The sequence below is a fragment of the Pleurodeles waltl genome, chromosome 1_2 (assembly GCF_031143425.1).
Source record: "Pleurodeles waltl isolate 20211129_DDA chromosome 1_2, aPleWal1.hap1.20221129, whole genome shotgun sequence".
NCBI lineage: Eukaryota > Metazoa > Chordata > Amphibia > Caudata > Salamandridae > Pleurodeles > Pleurodeles waltl.
Genome location: NC_090437.1, coordinates 100,181,582 through 100,204,323, shown reverse-complemented (window position 1 = coordinate 100,204,323; position 22,742 = coordinate 100,181,582). Strand labels below are relative to the sequence as shown.

General features: G+C 45.0%; 1 protein-coding gene across 1 annotated transcript in view; it reads left to right on the top strand.

Annotated features, from left to right (window-relative positions):
- The window catches only part of GAK (cyclin G associated kinase), a 1,188,967-nt gene that overhangs the window by 1,034,587 nt on the left and 131,638 nt on the right, over positions 1 to 22,742 (top strand). Inside the window, exon 26 of the mRNA XM_069236701.1 lies at positions 11,744 to 11,892. Within this exon, the coding sequence (XP_069092802.1) occupies positions 11,744 to 11,892 (149 nt within the window). The remainder of the gene's footprint in view (positions 1 to 11,743; positions 11,893 to 22,742) is intronic.

Below are 22,742 nucleotides of genomic sequence, written 5' to 3'. Positions count from 1 at the left end.
GTTCAACTATTGCCAATATGGATTCAGTTTCCTTGACTCTGTCCGCAAGTTTGTGGTGCTCTGCCCTTAGGAGGCCTACTTCAATTGCTACTTGGCTGATTTCGTGTTGTAGCGTTGTCTTTGTGTCTTCAATCGCCCCCAGTATTCTGTCCAGGGTTTCCTGTACATTGATTTGCGAGTTGGATTGTTCTTCCACCTCTTTGCGTGTTGGAGGGGGCGCCATGTCCATGACCTTCTTCTTGTGACGGGCTCTAGGGGGCATCAGCCAAGCCGCGCAGGGGAGACCGCGCCCCCAAGGCGTAGGCCCGAGTCTCTTCACAGGCCCTCTTTCCACTGTGATTTCGTGCTCCGGCAGGCGCAGACCCAGTCTCGGTCCCTGGATGGGTGTCAGAGAGGGCCTGTACGTCCACCCCCCTCTGTACTTTGCTGGGCTCTGTGTTCGTCTACTACGGCAATCGCCCCCGGGCGGCTCTAGCCTCAAGGTTAATCGTTCTCTCTCGCTGGGGCGGCGTCTTTTTTCTTTATTATTTCCTATTTGGGTCCTGCCACTCTATTACCTTTATTTTTTTTTTTCCTTTTTTTTTTTTTGTTTTTTTCCTTCCCACTGTCTTCTTTTTCCTTTTCAGCAGGATTCTTTCACATGTTTTTTTTTTTTTTTTTTTTTTTTCCTTTTTCCCCCCCCCCCCCCCCGACGGTTTACTTGCCCCCGTGGGTAGTGTCTCGTTGGGGGGTCTCCTGCTGCTCAGTATCGTTTCTGCGCTCCCGCGGGAGCGTCACTCGAGTCCCGGTCACTCTCCCAACAAGATGGCGGTACCGAGCCCCCTCCACCGGGGGCTTCCAGCTCGCGCTGCGTCTCCCGAGACCGAGCGCGGCTCAATTCCAGCTTCTCTTCCCCTCAGAGGGGGTTCCCGGCCCCCCGTCCCCCGCCCCAGGGTTTCATCAGGCGGGGGCGCCTCTCCGGCCCGGGTCGGCCGCGCTCGCCCGTCCACAGCCCTCTGCCTCACCTGAGGCCGCGGCTCACCGCGGGAGGGAAGGCCCCAGGTCCGCTCCGGAGCCGGCGAGCCGATCCCGCTCTCCCAAACGTCCCGAATCCGAAGCGGGGAGCCCAACTGCTTCCAGGCTCCGTCCGCGGATCAGCAGCAGTCTTTAGGTGTTGCCTCGCCCGGAGACGGCACGCTTACCGGTATAAGTTAAAGCGGCCCCTCTGGAGCGAGGAGATTAAGCGTGCGCCATCTCCCGCAGTTGGCCACGCCCCCTCGAAGCTACATTAGTCTCTGAGGGTGGGGTGGACCTAGCCACACTAGCTGCCTGGCCCCCTAACATGCAAAAATACAGGCAGGAACTCTTTATTAATGGGACTAGAGTAGAAGCCCTGAGGGATACACGTGCCAGTGTCACAATGGTGACAGACAAACTGGTTTCCCCAGGGCAATACCTGACTGGACAAACTTATCCAGTCACCAACGCTGACAATCAGACTAAAGTACATCCCATGGCTATGGTAACTTTAGAATGGGGAGGGGTCACTGGCCTGAAACAGGTGGTAGTCTCCTCTGCTATACCAGTAGACTGTCTGCTTGGAATTGATCTGGAGTCCTCAGCATGGGGTGAGGTAGAACTCAAAACCCATGCAGCCATGCTGGGTATCCCTGAACTGGTGTGTGTGTCAAGACAAGGGCACAGTGCAAGGCTCAGGGTGAAAAAGAGGTGTTGGAGTCTGGAATAATGGCCCAACTCTCCAAGAGATAAGGAAAGAAAACTGGGGAACCAGCTTCAGCACAGAAAAAGAACCTCTCTTATCAGGAAGAAGTTCTATCCCCTGAGGGAACTGAGCCTATGGAGTTGGAACCTTTGGGCCAAGGGGGACCCACAAGGAAACAACTGTGCAAGGGGCAAGAAACATGTCCCTCTCTTGAAGGCCGTAGGCAGCAAGCTGCTGAGGAAACATAAGGAATTGTCAGTGGAACCCACAGGGTCTATTGGGAAGATGGACTGCTTTACACTGAGGCAAGAGATCCAAAACTTGGTGCCACTAAGAGAGTGGTAGTGCCTCAGGAGTTTAGGGAGCTCATTCTGACCTTAGCCCATGACATTCCACTTGCTGGGCATTTGGGACAAACCAAGACATGGGAGAGGTTAGTCAACCATTTCTATTGGCCCAATATGTCCCAGAAAGTAAAGGAGTTTTGAGCCTCCTGTGCCACCTGTCAAGCCAGTGGTAAGACAGGTGGCCACCCAAAGGCCCCTCTCATTCCACTTACAGTGGTGGGGGTCCCCTTTGAAAGAGTGGGAGTGGAGTGAACCTCCCACAGCCTCAGGGAATCAGTATATCCTAGTAGTAGTGGATCATGCTACTAGGTACCCTGAAGCAATCCCCCTTAGGTCCTCTACTGCCCCTATAGTAGCCAAAGCACTCATTGGTATTTTTACCGGAGTGGGATTTCCTAAGGAGGTGGTTTCTGACAGAGGTACCAACTTCATGTCAGCTTACCTAAAACACATGTGGAATGAGTGTGGGGTGACTTACAAATTCACCAAACCATACCATCCACAAACCAATGGTCTTGTTGAAAGGTTTAACAAGACATTGAAGGGCATGATCATGGGGCTCCCTGAAAAGCTCGAAAGGAGATGGGATGTCTTCTTGCCATGCCTGCTTTTCGCCTACAGAGAGGTGCCTCAGAAAGGAGTAGTGGCTTCCCCCTTTGAACTTCTGTTTGGCCATCCTGTTAGGGGACCACTAGCTCTTGTGAAAGAAGGCTGGGAGAGACCTCTTCATGAGCCTAAGCAAGATATAGTGGACTATGTACTAGGCCTACGTTCCAGGATGGCAGAGTACATGGAAAAGGCAAGCAAAAACCTTGAGGCCAGCCAACAGCTCCAGAAGATGTGGTATGACCAAAAGGCTGCTATGTTTGAGTTTCAGCCAGGGCAGAAAGTCTGGATTCTGAAGCCTGTGGCTCCTAGGGCACTTCAGGACAGATGGAGTGGCCCTTACCCAGTGCTAGAGAGAAAGAGTCAGGTCACCTACCTGGTAGACCTAGGCACTAGCAGGACCCCCAAAAGGGTGATCCATGTGAACCGCCTCAAACTCTTTCATGACAGGGCAGATGTAAATATGTTAATGGTTACAGATGAAGACCAGGAAGCTGAGAGTGAACCTCTCCCTGATCTCCTCTCCTCTCACCCTAAAGATGGCTCAGTAGATGGAGTGATCTACTCAGACGACACCTCTGGCCAACAGCAAGCTGACTGCAGGCAAGTCCTCCAACAGTTTGCTGAGCTCTTGTCCCTAACCCCCGGTCAGACACACCTGTGTACCCATGAGGTGGACACAAGAGACATCATGCCTGTCAAAAACAAAATTTTTAGACAGTCTGATCAAGTTAAGGAAAGCATCAAAGTGGAACTACACAAGATGCTAGAGTTGGGAGTAATTGAGCACTCACAGTCCCTGGGCAAGCCCAGTGGTCTTAGTCCCCAAACCTCACACAAGATGGCAAGAGAGAGATGAGGTTCTGTGTGGACTACAGAGGGCTTAATTCTGTCACCAAGACAGATGCTCATCCCATTCCAAGAGCAGATGAGTTAATTGACAAATTGGGTGCTGCCAAATACTTAAGTACCTTTGACTTAACAGCAGGGTACTGGCAAATCAAAATGGCACCACGAGCAAAATAGAAAACAGCATTCTCTACACCTGATGGGCACTACCAGTTTACTGTGATGCCCTTTGGCTTAAAGAATGCCCCTGCCACCTTCCAAAGGTTGGTGAATCAAGTCCTTGCTGGCTTGGAGTCCTTTAGTGCAGCTTATCTTGATGATATTGATGTCTTTAGCTCCTGCTGGCTGGATCACCTGGTCCACCTGAAGAAGGTTTTGCAGGCCTTGCAAGCAGCAGGCCTCTCTATCAAGGCATCTAAATGTCAGATAGGGCAGGGTACTGTGGTTTACTTGGGACACCTTGTAGGTGGAGTCCAAGTTCAGCCACTCCAACCCAAGATCCAGACTATTCTGGTCTGGGTAGCTCCAAAAACCCAGACTCAAGTCAGGGCATTCCTTGGCTTGACTGGGTACTATAGGAGGTTTGTGAAGGCATATGGATCCATAGTGACACCCCTCACAGAACTTACCTCCAAGAAGGTAAACTGGACTGTAGAGTGCCAATAGGCCTTTGACACCCTGAAACAAGCTATGTGCACAGCACCAGTTCTAAAAGCTCCAGATTACTCTAAGCAGTTCATTGTGCAGACAGATGCCTCTGAACATGGGATAGGAGCAGTTTTGTCCCAAACAAATGATGATGGCCTTGACCAGCCTGTTGCTTTCATTAGCAGGAGGTTACTCCCCAGAGAGCAGCGTTGGAGTGCCATTGGGAGGGAGGCCTTTGCTGTGGTCTGGTCCCTGAAGAAGCTGAGACCATACCTCTTTGGTACTCACTTTGTAGTTCAAACTGACCACAGACCTCTCAGATGGCTCATGCAAATGAAAGGAGAAAACCCTAAACTGTTGAGGTGGTCCATATCCCTACAGGGAATGGACCTTATAGTGGAACACAGACCTGGGACTGCCCATGCCAATGCTGATGGCCTTTCCAGGATCTTCCACTTAGAAAATGAAGACTCTCTTGGGAAAGGTTAGTTGCATCCTCTTTCGTTTTGTTGGGGGAGTGGGAAGAGGGGGGGTTGTGTAAGGAAATGCCTCCTTGGCATGGTTACCCCCTGACTTTTTGCCTTTGCTGATGCTATGTTATGACTTGAAAGTGTGCTGGGACCCTGCTAACCAGGCCCCAGCACCAGTGTTCTTTCCCTAAACTGTACCTTTGTCTCCACAATAGGCACAACCCTGGCACCCAGGAAAGTCCCTTGTAACTGGTACCCCTGGTACCAAGGGCCCTGATGCCAGAGAAGGTCTCTAAGGGCTGCAACATGTCTTATGCCACCCTGGGGACCCCTCACTCAGCACATGCACACTGCCTCACAGCTTGTGTGTGCTGAGGGGGAGAAAAAGACTAAGTCGACCTGGCACTCTCCTCAGAGTGTCATGCCAAACCCACACTGCCTGTGGCAAAGGTAAGTCACCCCTCTAGCAGGCCTTACAGCCCTAAGGAAGGGTGCACTGTACCACAGGTGAGGGCGTATGTGCATGAGCACTATGCCCCTACAGTGTCATTGTAAGTGCAGGGTAGCCATAAAGAGTATATGGTCTGGGAGTTTGTCAAACACGAACTCCACTGTTCCATAATGGCTAGACTGAAAACTGGGAAGTTTGGTATCAAACTTCTCAGCACAATAAATGCACACTGATGCCAGTGTGCAATTTATTGTAAAATACACCCAGAGGGCATCTTAGAGATGCCCCCTGAAAACATACCCGACTTCCAGTGTAGGCTGGCTAGTTTTCGCCAGCCTGCCACACACCAGACATGTTGCTGGCCACATGTGGAGAGTGCCTTTGTCACTCTGTGGCAAGGAACAAAGCCTGTACTGGTTGGAGGTGGTTCTCACCTCCCCCTGCAGGAACTGTAACAGCTGGCGGTGAGCCTCAAAGGCTCACCCCCTTTGTTACAGCGCCACAGGGCATCCCAGCTAGTGGTGATGCCCGCCCCTCCGGCCACTGCCCCCACTTTTGGCGGCAAGGCTGGGGAGATAATTAGAAAAACAAGGAGGAGTCACCCACCAGTCAGGACAGCCCCTAAGGTGTCCTGAGCTGAGGTGACCCTTACTTTTAGAAATCCTCCATCTTGTGGATGGAGGATTCCCCCAATAGGATTAGGGATGTGCCCCCCTCCCCACAGGGAGGGGGCACAAAGAGGGTGTAGCCACCTTCAAGGACAGTAGCCATTGGCTACTGCCCTCCCAGACCTAAACACCCCCCTAAATTCAGTATTTAGGCCCCCCCCAGAACCTAGGAAACTAGATTCCTGCAACCTTAACAAGAAGAAGGACTGCTGACCTGAAGCCCTACAGTGAAGACGGAGACGACAACTGCTTTGGCCCCAGCCCTACCGGCCTGTCTCCCAACTTTGAAGAAAACTGCAACAGCAACGCATCCAAAAGGGACCAGCGACCTCTGAAGCCTCAGAGGACTGCCCTGCAACCAAGGACCAAGAAACTCCTGTGAACAGCGGCCCTGTTCAACAACCTGCAACTTTCTTGCAACAAAGAAACAACTTTAATGACTTCACATTTCCTGCCGGAAGCGTGAGACTTTCCACTCTGCACCCGACGCTCCCGGCTCGACCTGTGGAAAACCAATACTTCAGGGAGGACTCCCCGGGCACTGCGAGCCCGTGGGTAGCCAGAGACGACCCCCCTGAGTCCCCACAGCGACGCCTGCAGAGGAAATCCAGAGGCTCCCGTTACCGCGACTGCCTGTAACAAGGGACCCGACGCCTGGAACCAACACTGCACCCGCAGCCCCCAAGACCTGAAGGAACCGAACTCCAGTGCAAGAGCGACCCCCAGGCGGCCCTCTGCCTAGCCCAGGTGGTGGCTGCCCCAAGGAGCCCCCCTGTGCCTGCCTGCATCGTTGAAGAGACCCCCGGGTCTCCCCATTACTTCCTATCTGAAACCCGACGCCTGTTTGCACTCTGCACCCGGCCGCCCCTGTACCGGTGAGGGTGTACTTTCTGTGCCTGCTTGTGTCCCCCCCACGAACCCCCGCAGTGCCCTACAAAAGCCCCCTGGTCTGCCCCTGAGGACGCGGGTACTTACCTGCTGGCAGACTGGAACCGGTACACCCCTGTTCTCCATTGAAGCCTATGTGTTTTGGGCACCTCTTTGATCTCTGCACCTGACCGGCACTGAGCTGCTGGTGGAGATGACCGACCCCCTTGTCCTGACCCCACTTTTGGCAGCAGCATGTGTGAAAATTAGTCAGATAAGGAGGCGTGCCTACTTCATGCCAGTCACGCCCGAAGGTGGATGAGCTGAAGTTAACACTACAGGGAGTGCAGAATTATTAGGCAAATGAGTATTTTGACCACATCATCCTCTTTATGCATGTTGTCTTACTCCAAGCTGTATAGGCTCGAAAGCCTACTACCAATTAAGCATATTAGGTGATGTGCATCTCTGTAATGAGAAGGGGTGTGGTCTAATGACATCAACACCCTATATCAGGTGTGCATAATTATTAGGCAACTTCCTTTCCTTTGGCAAAATGGGTCAAAAGAAGGACTTGACAGGCTCAGAAAAGTCAAAAATAGTGAGATATCTTGCAGAGGGATGCAGCACTCTTAAAATTGCAAAGCTTCTGAAGCGTGATCATCGAACAATCAAGCGTTTCATTCAAAATAGTCAACAGGGTCGCAAGAAGCGTGTGGAAAAACCAAGGCGCAAAATAACTGCCCATGAACTGAGAAAAGTCAAGTGTGCAGCTGCCACGATGCCACTTGCCACCAGTTTGGCCATATTTCAGAGCTGCAACATCACTGGAGTGCCCAAAAGCACAAGGTGTGCAATACTCAGAGACATGGCCAAGGTAAGAAAGGCTGAAAGACGACCACCACTGAACAAGACACACAAGCTGAAACGTCAAGACTGGGCCAAGAAATATCTCAAGACTGATTTTCTAAGGTTTTATGGACTGATGAAATGAGAGTGAGTCTTGATGGGCCAGATGGATGGGCCCGTGGCTGGATTGGTAAAGGGCAGAGAGCTCCAGTCCGACTCAGACGCCAGCAAGGTGGAGGTGGAGTACTGGTTTGGGCTGGTATCATCAAAGATGAGCTTGTGGGGCCTTTTCGGGTTGAGGATGGAGTCAAGCTCAACTCCCAGTCCTACTGCCAGTTCCTGGTAGACACCTTCTTCAAGCAGTGGTACAGGAAGAAGTCTGCATCCTTCAAGAAAAACATGATTTTCATGCAGGACAATGCTCCATCACACGCGTCCAAGTACTCCACAGCGTGGCTGGCAAGAAAGGGTATAAAAGAAGGAAATCTAATGACATGGCCTCCTTGTTCACCTGATCTGAACCCCATTGAGAACCTGTGGTCCATCATCAAATGTGAGATTTACAAGGAGGGAAAACAGTACAACTCTCTGAACAGTGTCTGGGAGGCTGTGGTTGCTGCTGCACGCAATGTTGATGGTGAACAGATCAAAACACTGACAGAATCCATGGATGGCAGGCTTTTGAGTGTCCTTGCAAAGAAAGGTGGCTATATTGGTCACTGATTTGTTTTCGTTTTGTTTTTGAATGTCAGAAATGTATATTTGTGAATGTTGAGATGTTATATTGGTTTCACTGGTAATAATAAATAATTGAAATGGGTATATATTTGTTTTTTGTTAAGTTGCCTAATAATTATGCACAGTAATAGTCACCTGCACACACAAATACCCCCCTAACATAGCTAAAACTAAAAACAAACTAAAAACTACTTCCAAAAATATTCAGCTTTGATATTAATGAGTTTTTTGGGTTCATTGAGAACATGGTTGTTGTTCAATAATAAAATTAATCCTCAAAAATACAACTTGCCTAATAATTCTGCACTCCCTGTAGTTTCTAAATTCCTCCATCTTGTTTAGACGGCATTAGGGCACTAGCATTAGGGTTATGCCCCCTTCCCAGCGGAGTGGTCCCAGAAAGGTTGTAGTCACCCTAAAAGCATTAGCTACTGCCTGGCACGCCCAGTAAAGCCCCTAAATTGAGTATTTAGGTGGTACCCCATAACCCTAGCACTCTGATCCTGACTAGCTACAAAGCAAAGGACAAAGAAGAGTCGCACCTTCAGAAGAGGAAAAGAAGAGGCAGCTGACTTGGAACCAGCCTGCCTGCTGAACTTCAGCAGACTCTGCCCAAAAGACAACTTGTCCTGCAGCTGACCCCCCAAGAAACTTAGAAGGACTTTCTGCCTTCTACAAAGTTTCAGGGAAGGACTCTGCAATCCCTGGAACAGCAAGGGCCCTACACCCAAAGTGACCTCTGCACCTGGCGACCAAGACCCGAGGTGAAGCCAACCAATGGTGTCAGTCCAGTTCCCCATCTCTCTAGAGTCCAAGTCAACTCAGGATTCACCCCTCTTGTACTCCCCCATGTTGCCTGGAGCCTCTGCACGCAGATCCCCCTCTCCCACAACCTTGTGGTGAGAGAAATGTGCCTGCACAATAACAGAGAAGTCACCCTGATGGAATAGGCCCTGATGCTCTAAAGCGTCCTTTCCATGAGAAGCCAGCACAGTCAAGGAAGAGCTGATCTTCTAGCCAGGACTCTCAGGTACAGTCAACGTAAAAGCTGAATGCCTTGCACTGATCCAAGTAGTGTAGCCTCTCCTCTTCACTGGTAGGATGAGGAGGCAGATAGAATGTTGGTAGAGTAATGAACCCACCCATGTGAAACACTGTGAACAGACACAACTTGCAGTTTGCTAACACATTGAGCCTGGGTAATGACGATCAAGAACAGTCTTTAAAGTTAGCAACTGTAAAGGACAACTGTGCATAGGCTGAAAGGGTGAATCAATAAATAAAATTATTACCTAGTTGAGATCCCACTAAGACATAACAAAAGGAGACAGGGGAACAAATGGGCTCCTCCTTTCGAAAAAAAACAAACAGCTATAGGACGCCTAAAAATGATGGCAAATTTGATAAAGAAATGACAGACCGCCAGCAAACAGATCTTAACAGTGCCTACAGCAAATCCTTGCCAGGCCAAGGAAAGCACAAAATACATCTCAGAAAATGAACATGAACTTTTGGTTGGGGGGGGGGGTCAATCTTTCCTCCCCCCACCCCAAAAACAAAAAACAGGACCAATGCCCCAAATACATCTATTTCATTTCGTAGAAAGGCAACAAGCTGGCAAAATAACATTCACCACCTGAGAAGGCAGTTTGAAGGAACCCAAATTTCTCTGCTCAATCTTCAGGTAAGAAGGCTCTGGCAGTTCTAGTACAGAACCTGCCCCTCCCCCTGGGATTGGAGGTCCACTGTGTGCAGAAGAGGAGGGCACATAGGCCTCCTGTGCCGGTAGATAGTGTATCTATAACAGGTGTCTCCTCCCAGTCGATTGTGAGCCCACCAGTAGCTTCCAGACACCTTAGGAGTAGCTCCCAACTTTGAGTTTATTTTTATCTGAGCACAGGGTCACAAGGCTGTGTTTATTTTAGAGAGCAGGACCTGATAATGAGCAGTGCTCTGTCAGACTTAGGGTTCAGACCGGGGCACAGAGGTGAAGAACTGAAGCACGGAGGCATTTAACTCAAATAAAAGTCCTTCTCAATATTGGGACATTAGAACCAAATTATGTTTCTGAATGCTGTTAAGTAGCAGAAAATGCACATAAAAAGTTATCTTTATGATGAAGTTAACTCCATTTTTAATTTCTCCCATTTCAAAATGTCACATTTACAAACAGTAGGCCTCTTGCTAGTAGACATTGTGCCATATTTATAACTGAAAAATACAATGTTTTAATGGGAGAAATTTTAAGTGCAGAAAAATGTTCCATATTTGGAACATTTTTGTAGAACATTTTTCTGCATTTTACTTTCTCCCATGTAAAAAAGATGGTGGTATGTTTGTGTTATTCATGTAACAGTGTCACATATGGTGAAAGGTATGTCCTGTGCCACAAGAACATAAAATATAGGCTGTGTGCCACCCATTCACATATATCCCATTCATACGCACACATGTTCATACATCCCCAAAGACCATGGCCTCTCTGACACACGACAGACCTGTCGTATCTTCCCTAATCAAAGTATTTTGTTTAAACCATAGTATCTGCCTCTATGGACATGAGACTTAGTGCTGCGTACGTTGTTTAACCTTCAGCAGCTCATGGTAATTGTAGGAAGCTGGCTCTCTATATTGTGCACTAAAAGGTTCACATTGCATATAGTTCGTGGATCCCCAATTTGTTGGCAGAGGCAAAAGTAGATAAAACTAACACTCTTTTTTGTGGTAGTGTGGGTGAGCAGTTAGGCTTATCGGAGAACAGTGCAAAACATTTGTGGTACTCAGAGGCAATAAATGAGGCAAACAATAAAAGAATAAATCTGAACCCAATTTAGAAAAATAAGACATTTAAATATGTTGTGAAACCAAGAACTCCGTAAAATAGTAAGTACTGCTTTCGTTGTTATTTCTTACAGGTAAGTAAAGAGTTCAAACCTGTGCGTCTTTAAACACAATGCAATTCTATGAAAGGAAACGTCAGTAATGCTCTAGGTACCAAAGGTACCATTTACTAGGGACTTGCAGATGATGCTGACGTTTGTGCCAATTGGGAGAAACAACTGTAAAATTTAGGGAAAGAGATCTGACACTCGGACCTGGTTAGCAGGAACTCAGTGCACTTGCAGTCGAAATAACATCAGATACCAGGCAAAAAGTGGGGGCTAACCATGCCAAAAAGGGTGCTTTCCTACAATGATTTTCATTGATAAGAAGTAGCTGTCACTACAGAAAAGGTTGGAGACCCCTGATCTACAAGAAAGATTGTTACTGAAGGCAGATAACTTGGTCATTCTGGTGTTTTCTATGCATACCCAACTTTAGAGATAATTGGCATTCACAGTCATCAAGAATTGCACTTTCTGCATATACCCCCCTTTGGTTTATTTCTGGTCTGGGGAACAAAACTCAATGTTTAGCCAGTTGATGTGTTTTCTATGAAGGTTTTGTTTACTTTCTTCTTCCAAAGATAGGAAATATTTTCAAATCATATATTGCGTTTCGAATTAGAAATCATAATCATTTTGACTTATTATTTTACCTCTTCTCAGGGCCAAAGCCAAAAGTCAAAGAAAATGATTTTGTGGATTTGCTGTCTACTCAAGGTTTTTCATCTAAGGTAGATCGAGGCGGACCAAAGACAATTGCTGAAATGAGAAAGCAAGAAATGACAAAAGACATGGATCCACTTAAATTAAAGGTTTGGTTCTACTAAGTACATATTGTATACTGGTATTTTTTAATGCAAGCCGTGCCAACAAGCTTACTTTTTTCAAATACTCTTAATCTTGGACTAAAAATCTATTGGTGGAATCTATTTGCATGGATGATTGTAATAAAGTACTGTGACATTTTATGTTTTGAATTAACAGGCTATAGCTATAAAAACAAAATAATTCATACTTAGGCATTTGGTGTATGATTTTGTTTTTTGTGTTAAATCGTTTTATTGGTTTTATCCATTTAACATAGCTCCAGATTATAATGTACAGACTTGGTTGGCATTGATACTTGTCAGACATCGGTAGCAGTCTTACAAGTTGCTCATTCAAATTTCATGAGGGGAAAGCAGTAAAATACATTCAGTGCAATAAAGTGATGGTAGCGAGGTCAAGATACACAGCTGTTTTAAGGTGGCAAAGAACGAAAAACGTACTGGAAAACATCAACATGCAAGAGATAGCTACATCAACTCTGTGAACCACTTCCAGTGAATCTAGGCTCAGCTCTGGTATAAACAAGGTCCTTCTGCAGGAAGTTATTGATGAATTTGCAGGAGCAACAGTGGTAAGACAAAGAATTACATAATACAAGAGGAACTGGTAACAAAACTAGGCATTTGATGTAGGATAGTCATCAAATTAAGCCCTGGATAGTATGTTCTGTATTTTTATCTGTATGATTGTTGACTTTGTCTGGTCAATCAAGTTAGATTGCATCAGCCTTTGAAAAGTTGGTGTGGTGAAGTGTTTTCAGTTGTACTGTATTGTATTGCAACATTTATCTAACGCTTACCACCTGTATGTGGGGCTGCTGAAGGACTTGCCTACTGAGGAAGCACATTACACCATATAGGGGGTGTGGTTCAAAGTGTTTTGTTTGTTTTGAACCTATATGGAAAATGTTTGCGTGTAACACGCAGTGATCGCTGAGGTGCAATTATTGTGTCATAGGACGCAGCATTTCGCAGTGCGATGAATGAAGGTGTGAAAGAGAGGCATGCAGTTTATAATTTTCAGTTGTCTGGGTGCTTTTAGCAGCTTTGCTAGTCTTATGATCATAGGGCGCTTACCTGGTTTCTTCACTGTGATGCCTATTCTGAAATATTTGTTTAAGGTTTATGGCCCAAGTAGGAAGTTGGCTCTGTATATACTATCTCAAAGTGAGAGATAGTGTGCACAGAATCCAAGGGTTCCCCTTATAGGTTGATAGTGGCAAAATTAGATAATACTAATGCCCTATTTTGTGGTAGTGTGGTTCGAGCAGTAGGCTTATCAGAGGATAGTGTTAAGCATTTGTTGTACACACACAGGCAATAAATGAGAACACACACTCAAAGACTTATCTCCAGGCCAATAGTTTTATATAGAAAAATATATTTTCTTAATTTATTTTTAAAACCACAAGATTCAAATTTTAGGTAAGTACATAAATTGTAGGGTACTTCACACAGGTAGGTGCAGAGGTCAAAGAAGGGCTCACATAACATAGGCGCCTATGGAGAACAGCAGTGCTCCGGTTCCAGTCTGCTAGCAGGTAAGTACCTGCGTCCTCTGGGAGCAGACCAGGGGAGGTTTGTAGAGCACTGGGGGGACCCACACAAGCACACAAAACACACCCTCAAGCTGCACAATGGCTGTATTATAGTGATAAATTCAGTGGTTTGGGATGAAAATAAATGTCCTTCACAATCAGTTTGTTGATCATCCAAAAACTAAGTTTCTCTTCGATTGTCAATCTAAGGATGAAAAACACTTTCCGTATGCAAAAATATCCATCAATGTTAAGTTGAAGAGCTCAATATGGTATACGATTACAGCCATCACGTTTCGTGGCAGTCGCTTCTTTGGGAATGTTAAAAAATCAGAAATGACCACTTAGATAAATTTGATTGAAATGGTCATAACTACCAAATAACAAAAAAGTATAAAAATAAACAACTGTTAAAAATTCATGCAGTAGCTTTGAACTTAGTAAGGTAATTATAATTCCTCTTCACTTCATCTACGAATCCAACCACATTTCCAAATTAAACACTCAAATTAGTAAAATGCAATATTTCCAAAAATGATTTGCATTTATACATTCCATTGCTGCAAGCTTATTGGATCTTGTGATACTCTACATGTTATGTTTGCTTTAAATGGCACAAATACATTTTATGGTGAGAACATTTTCCCATGTTACATGCTCTTAACTACATAATGTGTGGAAACATTTTAGAACATAATTTAAAATTCTTGTAAATCCCGAGAGTGCAGTTAACTTTTTTCTATGTCTTTACCTAATGGTGAGGCCAAATATTTATATAAAATCAACTTGTCCCAGTTATCTAGCTAGAGGAATATTCTCACTTACCTAGTGTAACTCTATTACATATTTCATGAAACTACCATATTTCCATAGATATTAAGAGAATATTTCTACAGAAAAGACAAAAAAAAACTTGCTCAAAATTTCACTACCCTGTCTCAGTGTGTTTATTTCCTGTGCAACAACAGACACATCACACACATGTAGAGTGCCAATGGCTGCAGGTGGAGTCTGCACTTCATCTCTTTTAGTCAACTACTGTCGCTTTGGCATATCAGAGTTGAAATGTCAGTTAATAAGTGGTTTCTAAAGCAACGTTTCTCGTAGGCACAATTAAATGTGGAGTGTCTAAATCAGCAGTAAGGAGCAGACATAGGGAACACGACTAGCCTGGAAACGTTTCCCTTGCACCTCAGAGAGTGCAGTTCCACCCCTCAGCCTATCACATACAAAATAGCAGTGCTCAGGAAAAAAACTATTTAGCACTTCCCTGGCTAACAAAGCTCTACCTCCTACTCACTACATTATCTGGGTCTCCACCCTCCTCACCCATGGGATTACAGGCAATACTCTTCTACTGTCTGGAAAGCTTTTTTCATTTTTGTCTTCTGATATGTCCCTACCAGGGGCATCAAAATGGATACCACTTCGCTTTTGTAATCAATACTTATACTCTCTCACCTAGCTATGATCATGAGATTAGTGCTGCCTTTGAGTGCAGACTAAACCTCCCACAATTTCTCTATGTATGCATTCAGCCATCACTTTATGCTTCCAGGAGCATTTGAGCTGTTCTTGATGAAACAGTGGTCTAGAGTTAGCCTTTAATAGGATAGAATGTTACCTGATTCCACTGCTTTTCAGAAGTACCTAAAATAGCACTGCCTCGCATGTAAATAATATTGTTTACTTTTACAGTTTTTGCGTTCACAGATTGCTTGCAATTTCAAGCAAAGCCTTGCCTTTATTACTATTAAAAGTGGCCTTGCCTTAAAACATTGGATTACTGACTGTCTTTTCTTTCAAATGACCCTCTGATTAATTTCCATCCTCTGCCTGTGTCCTCTTTACAAGCACAGTTTACCCCATAATCATATTAATGTTTGCATTAATCCCCATTATTGTATTTCTGCGAATCTTCCATGCCTCATTTCACAGATCACAACCTATCCTTTTATTAAAAAAAAAAAAAAACATACACTTGCAACCTAACCATAACTAATCCTCTGTTGCTCATCTTGTAATACCGCCAACCGTGTGCATCAAATAACATACCGTCTTGCCAAACTTCAGTCAATTTAGTCTGCAACACAGAAACTGGGATAAATGCATGTATTGGCTTCTTTAACAGCATGATACTAATAAAAGAAACCAACAATAAGCATTGGTGAAAAAAGCTAAGCTGCCTGCTATAAAGCACTTTAAAGACGTAGCAAGGGGATAAAGTGCTATATAATGCAACTACAGTAAAATATCTAAATATAATGAGAGTTTGGATACAGAATGAACCCAGTGCACCAGTCTCAGAAAAAAGGGTCAACCAGCTGGTATGCAAGTCTAATGAAAAAATAAATTCATTGGTCGGGATAAAAATCAATGTCCATCTCAATCGGTTCATTGGTCATCCTAAAACGAAATTGATTATGTTGCCAACATAAGGATGACACATTGAGTATGTAAAATAACCATCAATATGAAGTTGAAGAACTCAATGTGGTATGCAGTTACAGGCAACTTGTGTTTTGCGACACAGTCCCTGCTTCAGGGCTGTTAAAAAAAAAAAAAAAAAAATACATCGGAAATTACCACTTAGATAAATGTCAGTGAGACTGTCAGACATATTTAATTACAAAAAAGTCTAACAGATACTGTTGTTAAATATTCATGCAGTAGTAGTAGTAGTACAAACTTTATTCGACTTTCAAAAAGTCATAAAAGTATAAAATATTATACAATACAGTATGCAATAAATAAGATAAAAAATTAGATAAAATAGATTAAGATAATAAAAAGATACATACAGTCAGAGAAATTAAGGTATCTTTTAAAAAGTTTTATAGTTGCAGTCCATTAATAAACTAGGTATAAAATTACATCACTACCCCCATACGCTTTCTTGTATTTAATACGGAGCATAGAAAATTAGCCAAGGTTCCACACATCTCAATAGAGGATAGCACCTGAAGCCTGGCATACGCGGCGCAACACTGGGGCAAGTTGATTGTCCTTAAGAGAGGGACTACTAGGCGTTTTCTCTGGTTGGCATAGAATTTACAAAATAGGACCACGTGAATTGTAGTTTGAGGTGACTTTGTATCACATGGACAGGGCTTCAGCATGGTACTCCAATCGTTCATAGTGGGGAAGGTTACTAGACGATTATATATATCTAACCTCAATCTGGTAAGAACAAAATGGTGGCAGGGGCTTACCAGATTCGACAAATAAGGCTGTATGCCCTCCGTTGACAAAAGTATTTGATTGTGAATAACGGTGTGTTTTTTTGATTCAGCCTCCCATCGTAAATCTTCTAGATGTTTTAATACCAGAACACTTAGGTCCTTCCTAGAGATTTTCCCCAGAGAAGCTGGGTTTGTGTAAAAAACTTTGTTTCCCATATTTTCGAAGAAGGTCTTAATATATCTTAACCAAGGCACCCTTCCTGCGTATGTGGACTTCATGCAGTCAGTCAAGATGGCCTTATTTAGTGCAGTATGTTCCGAGGTCCAAACTTTATGCCATAGCAATAATGGTTGAATCTTTATCAAGTCTGTAATGAAGGGGAGCCCCAGTTCAGAGTGGACAATGTATAATGATGTACCGTTTGGTACCATCAATAACTGTCTTAAAAAAACATTTTCCACCGTCTGCACCGGGATACAATTAGTATATCCCCAAATTCCAGACCCGTACATAACAGCCGGGGTGCACTTGGCTTTGTAAATTTTTATCATGTTCGACGGGGTAACCCCCCCCTATCCTTTTAGAAAAAAGCCTTAAGGCCACCATTGTTTTAATAAGCTGGGCTTTTTTCATTTTCCTACAGTTAGCCCAGGAGCCCTGTTTATCAAACATTATGCCCAGATATGAGAAGGTTCGCGCGGTTTCTACCCTCCCATCCGCGGTAGTAATATTATAAGTCTTGCCGCGTTTCCCGCCACAGTTCATGATAAACGTTTTGGAGCGATTGACTGTGAGTCCCAGTTGTGACATAAATGTGATGCAAGTAGTTAAAAGTTTTTGAAGAGCTAGCGGGGTTCTGGCCATTAGAACTGCGTCATCTGCGTAGAGTAGTACCGGGATAGGGCATTTGCCTATTTGGGGGAGATCTTTGCAGTTACTAACCAATACATTTTCCAAATTATTTATGTACATTGAGAACAAGAACGGGGCAAGAACACAACCTTGGCGCACGCCTCTATGTAGGCCAAAAGGGCGAGTACAGTCCCCTTTTAGCCCATACCTCACTCTTGCTCTACACCCTGTGTACATTTCACGTATAAACTGAATTATGGCTGGTTCTACCCCCATGCTGTTTAAAATAGCCCATAACTTATCATGTAGTACACAGTCAAATGCCGATGATAGGTCAATAAAAGCCAGATGCAGGTTGCCTTCTCTAATCCTTGTATACTTTCCAATAATAATACTTAAGTTCAGGCTTTGCTCCACTGTCCCAATTCCTTTCCGGAAACCGTACTGGACAGGAGATAAAGCACTCTTTTCTTCCGCCCATATTTGCAACCTGTTCAAGATAATTCTCCCTGCTAGTTTAGCTGTTGTATCCAACAAGGAGATTGGCCTTTAACAGGCTGGGTTAAGGCGATCACCTTTTTTATATATTGGAATGATATTGGAGTCTCGCCAGGATGGTAAGGGACCTCGTATGCAGATAGCCCTCAATGTCTGCGTCAGTACTGGCCCCCATAGCTGAATATTTGCCTTGTATAAATCAATTGGAATGCCATCGGGACCCGGGGCTTTCCCTGATTTGCTTAGGGTTATGGCTTCCTCTACCTCCTCAAGGCTAAATTGCGGGATTATGGTCAGACGTGTACCTTCCTGGGGACCTTGATTGTGTATAGGAACTGTAGGCCTCAAATCGCTATCCTGCGAATATATTTTAGAAAAATATGCAATCCAATCCTCTTCGGATATCGCTATTTCCATCCTGGGGGAATCTCTATCCCCAAACACGGGAGAATTGATTGTTTTCCAGAAGAGGATGTTATCTTTTGTACGGCTAGCTGTGTGTAGGGTCTCCCACAGAGATCTTTTTAGGGTCAATTTCCTTTCCTTGATTGCTGTTTTGTATTCTTGTCTGCACCAGAGTATGTCTGTTGTAGATTTGTTTGGGGCTATTGAAGCCTTTTTCAGTTTCCTATGTGCTTGGGAGCAACTATAATCGAACTAACCAGGGGCCCCTTTTTTTCCCGGCTTACCACCTCTGATAGTAAGGGCTTCTTTTATGGTTTTCATGATCAGTGCAAAGGCACTTAAGCATTGCCCTGGATCTAGATTCTCACTTAAACAGTCTGCAAAAGCAGGCTTGCAGTCACATAATAACTGTTTCAACAGAGACTTGGAGTCTATCTTAGACCATTTCAGGGTATATCCATTGCGCGGTGCTAGTTCGATGTCATCTACCAGAATGGCCCTGTCATCCCTGTCTGCTTTAAGGGGAGTTAATAAGAGGTTCAGACTCTGGGGATAATGGTCGCTAATTGCGATGTCGTGCAAAGTATAATTCATGAGGTAATATGCAAAGTGGGTTGACATTAAAACATAATCAATCATAGTATTCGCACCCCTTCCATTGTAAGTTGGTTTGAACTGTGTTTCACCTGAATATAATTAGTTTACAAAAGATAGGTTATGGGTTTGAGCCAATGAATTCATTGCATCTCCTTGGGTGTTATGAGCAAAGTGAAGTCTTAAACCCACACCTTCAGGATCCCAGCCACATACCTTATCTGAGATTTCTTTACAAGGGTGGACGTTAAAGTCGCCGCCCCAGATCATGAAGGTCTCCGGATTATTATTTGCACTTATTTGTTTTAAATTATCTCCCATCTCCATTAGAATATTGGAGAGCTCTCCAGGGGCTGCGTTATTATAAAAGTTAATGATGACTAGATGGGTCTTATGATCCAAGTTACCCTCTAGTATTTGATAGAACGAGCTCGTAAATTTCATCTCTAGGTTCTGTAATCGTAACTTGTTAGAAATATATATGCATAAACCCCCTTTTGGTCTACCGTATCTGGACTGAGCAGCTGGCAAGTGAAATGTTTTATAGCCATTAATATGAAGAGGACTTAATAGCCGCGTCTCTTGGAGACAGATGCATGGATATTCTTCTATAAAATTCACCCAGGTCTCATTTCCAATTTTGTTGGTTAGACCTGCAATGTTCCAAAACAGCAAAGCTAACTCCGCTTTCTGTTTAGGAATACCGTACTGGTTCTTTGATAAACAGGGAGATAGAACACCGTCGGGTGGATGGATTATATTTCTAGGGGGGCTGCTCTGATTTAAGTAGGATTGAATCCTATTTCTTATAGGGTCCTTTGTGTGGGATGTGTGTTCTTTGTTTAAAATCCGCCCTGATTTACATGCTACCTGGGCTAGCTCATCTGAGGAAACTGACTGGTTCTTGTCAAGTCAATCTATGTCTTCTAGATTCGTAAGAGGATGGAATCTGTTACGCCCTTTAAGGGGGTCTGGTGTATTTGGAGGCGCTCTTACTAGTTGTGGATTTATAGGGTTATACCCCCCTGGTCTTTGATAAAAGAAACTTAGGGGTAGTAGCGAAATTCCTTGGGGAGTGACTTGTCTGGCTCCTAGTTCATAGATAATTCTGTCCACTAAATTTGGTGTACTGAATGAGAGGACCACACAATCTCCTTCCAGCACTTTCTTACTGCTTCCTATCCACTTAATTCTTCTAACCATTTTTATGTCTTCAAAAAGGGACCTGACCATTCCTGCACCCAGACGAACTCCTATCCAGTTTAGGGCCTTATTTCTCAGGGCCATCCATGATTCTTGCTGGTGATCGTTTAGGGGTGGGACATTAGCTAAGACCACTACGTAAGGTGTAGTCTCTGGGGGGAGATGTAATAGATCACTTGGCAGATGTGTTAAATTCAAGGATTCGGTCTTACTGAAGATGTTCCTCCCAGAGTTTACGTGGGGCTGAGTGGTCGTTGTCCTAGATGGGCTGATGCCTACTCTCTTGAATGGTCCAGGGTTTGAGGCTGTTTGTTCGGGGAGAGAATTATGAGCTGTAGCAATAGATGGTGGAGGCCGGGAAGTTTGATTCAAGTTGGATACTGGTTGTTGTATTAATGGCTTTCTCAAGGGATTTACATCCGAGTATCTACTGATTCTCCTATGTTGCGGGGGAAGTAGGATGTTATTCTCTAGCTCTGGGATCAGTGAGGATGTATTAGGATCCTTTACTACTGGGTGTGAATCTTCCCGATGTAGAGCCTTTATTAATCCTAGGCCTGCCTCAAGGTTACTCTCCACCCCCTTTAGACGCTCCAGCATAGAGTCAAGAGTGGCTCCAATGGATGATTTCAGGGTATTTACTAACTCGTGGAGATTTATAAGGAGTGATCTGGTCGTGTCTCCTACACTGTTTGACGATTTCTTCCGGAGTGGTTTTTTGGGATGTTTTGTAGTCGGGGAAGTTGTTATATCTATCACTGAGGGTTTCTTTGAATTCCTATCTTCCAGGCCCACCTCCGGTTTCCTTGGTCGTTTAGCGACAGGAGAGATTTAATCCAGGGAGTAAATTGTATTAGAGATGTCTCTAATACATCCGTTAGTATATTTTGCTTCTGTATACTCGTCCCCATGTTCACTAAGTGGGGGATTATTAAGTAGTTCTGCGCTTTCTGGTGGTACATGGGATTGATCTTTAGACCACTATAATTTCTCTTCGACCGTGGCAATTTGTTTATCTATCATGCCCATCGCCCCTGAGAGATATTTCAATATAGAAGTACTATCTTTTAGGTTTGTCGAATTACTTGATTTAAAGTGCTTCCTTTTACCCATATTGTATCTGGTGTCAGGATTCCTGTCTAAGTAATAAAAAGAAGGGGGAAATCAGATGGATTAACCAGCCTTAAATCACTGCGCTGCGCTGCCCTAATTCAGCAGGTATTCACAAGAGTCACAGCTTGCTCAAAAGGTCTATTTGTCGTATATAATGGTACGACCTCCCTTACTCAAATCACTTAGAATAACCCAGGGCCTCACGCACCCTATCAAAATGGGCAGGGTAGGCAGGGGGGGGAGGAGTCCTAGGCAGTCTTGGAAAAGTGAGACTTCTTTCAGTCCTTTTGCCCTTTGGCCTTAGCCCACAGGGTTAAGAGGTATTAGTCCCTGGAAAGCAAATACCAAAGATTAAAGAGGGGTGGCCCAGCCCAGTCTCTTCCAGACGATGACGGGCGAAGGACGGGCCCGCCCTTGGCCCGGGCGGCCGCCCGTGCGTGTCCAGCACTGCGGGCACGCAACGTAGTTCAAAAAGGGCTTCCCGCCCAATCAGAGTGCTCCCGCACTCACAGCTGTAATGTTTAAAGGGCTCCTGCCCCTTACAAACTCCTAGCGCGTAGTAGTTATGATACTTGATTCCTCTTCAAGTTTCAAATCAAATCAAACCACATTTCCAAATTCAACACTTCATTACTTTAGGAAAATGCAGTATTTCCAAAAATAGTTTATAATTATGCATTCCATTGATGCAAGCCTGTTGGATCTTTTGACCCTCTACATGTTATGTTTGCTTTAAGTGACTAAAGTAAATTATATTGGGAGAACTTGTACATATTCTGTCGTCCTCGACTCCGCATAGGTCCCGGTCTCACTCAAGAGGAAAGTCTTGAGACTGTTCGCGGAGCCACCACCATTCGTCTTCCTCCAGATCTTCGGGCACAGGTAAAAAGTCAGAGGTCCCTTCGACTTCACCCCTTTGGTCAGCTGATGCGACGGGTAGGAGTGTCGACGCTCAAGGCCTCCATCCTTGGAGCCTGTTTCTGGGTCCGCTCCGCTTCCCCAAATTTCTGGGAGCCAGAGTGACCGCTGCCCAACCTAAAGAATTCTATGAAGCCATGCGCCTAATTTTTGGGCGGGCCAAACCCAATACGGCGCCTTTGGGTTCGGTTGAGGGGCCTTCGGGTTCCGGGCCGGCGGCTTCGGCTCTCGCCACCGAGGTCCTGCTTGTGGATTCCCAACGACTCCGGTCATACCACTGAGACCTTCCCCTGCACCGGGTCGATTGTTGATGCTCCCGATGTTGGTAGTGCCCACTATCGACCTTATCCCCAACGAGTCGGAGAGCCGTCGGCTGACGCCACAGCCTCTGTCCTCGATGGGGCCTACTCACCCCCAGGTCGAATTTTGGACCCTTTTCGCTATGGGTACGAATTTGGGGAAGGATTGGAGGGATCCCTGGACCCTTAGGAATACCCGAATGACACATCTTTGGACTGGGCACAGGAATTG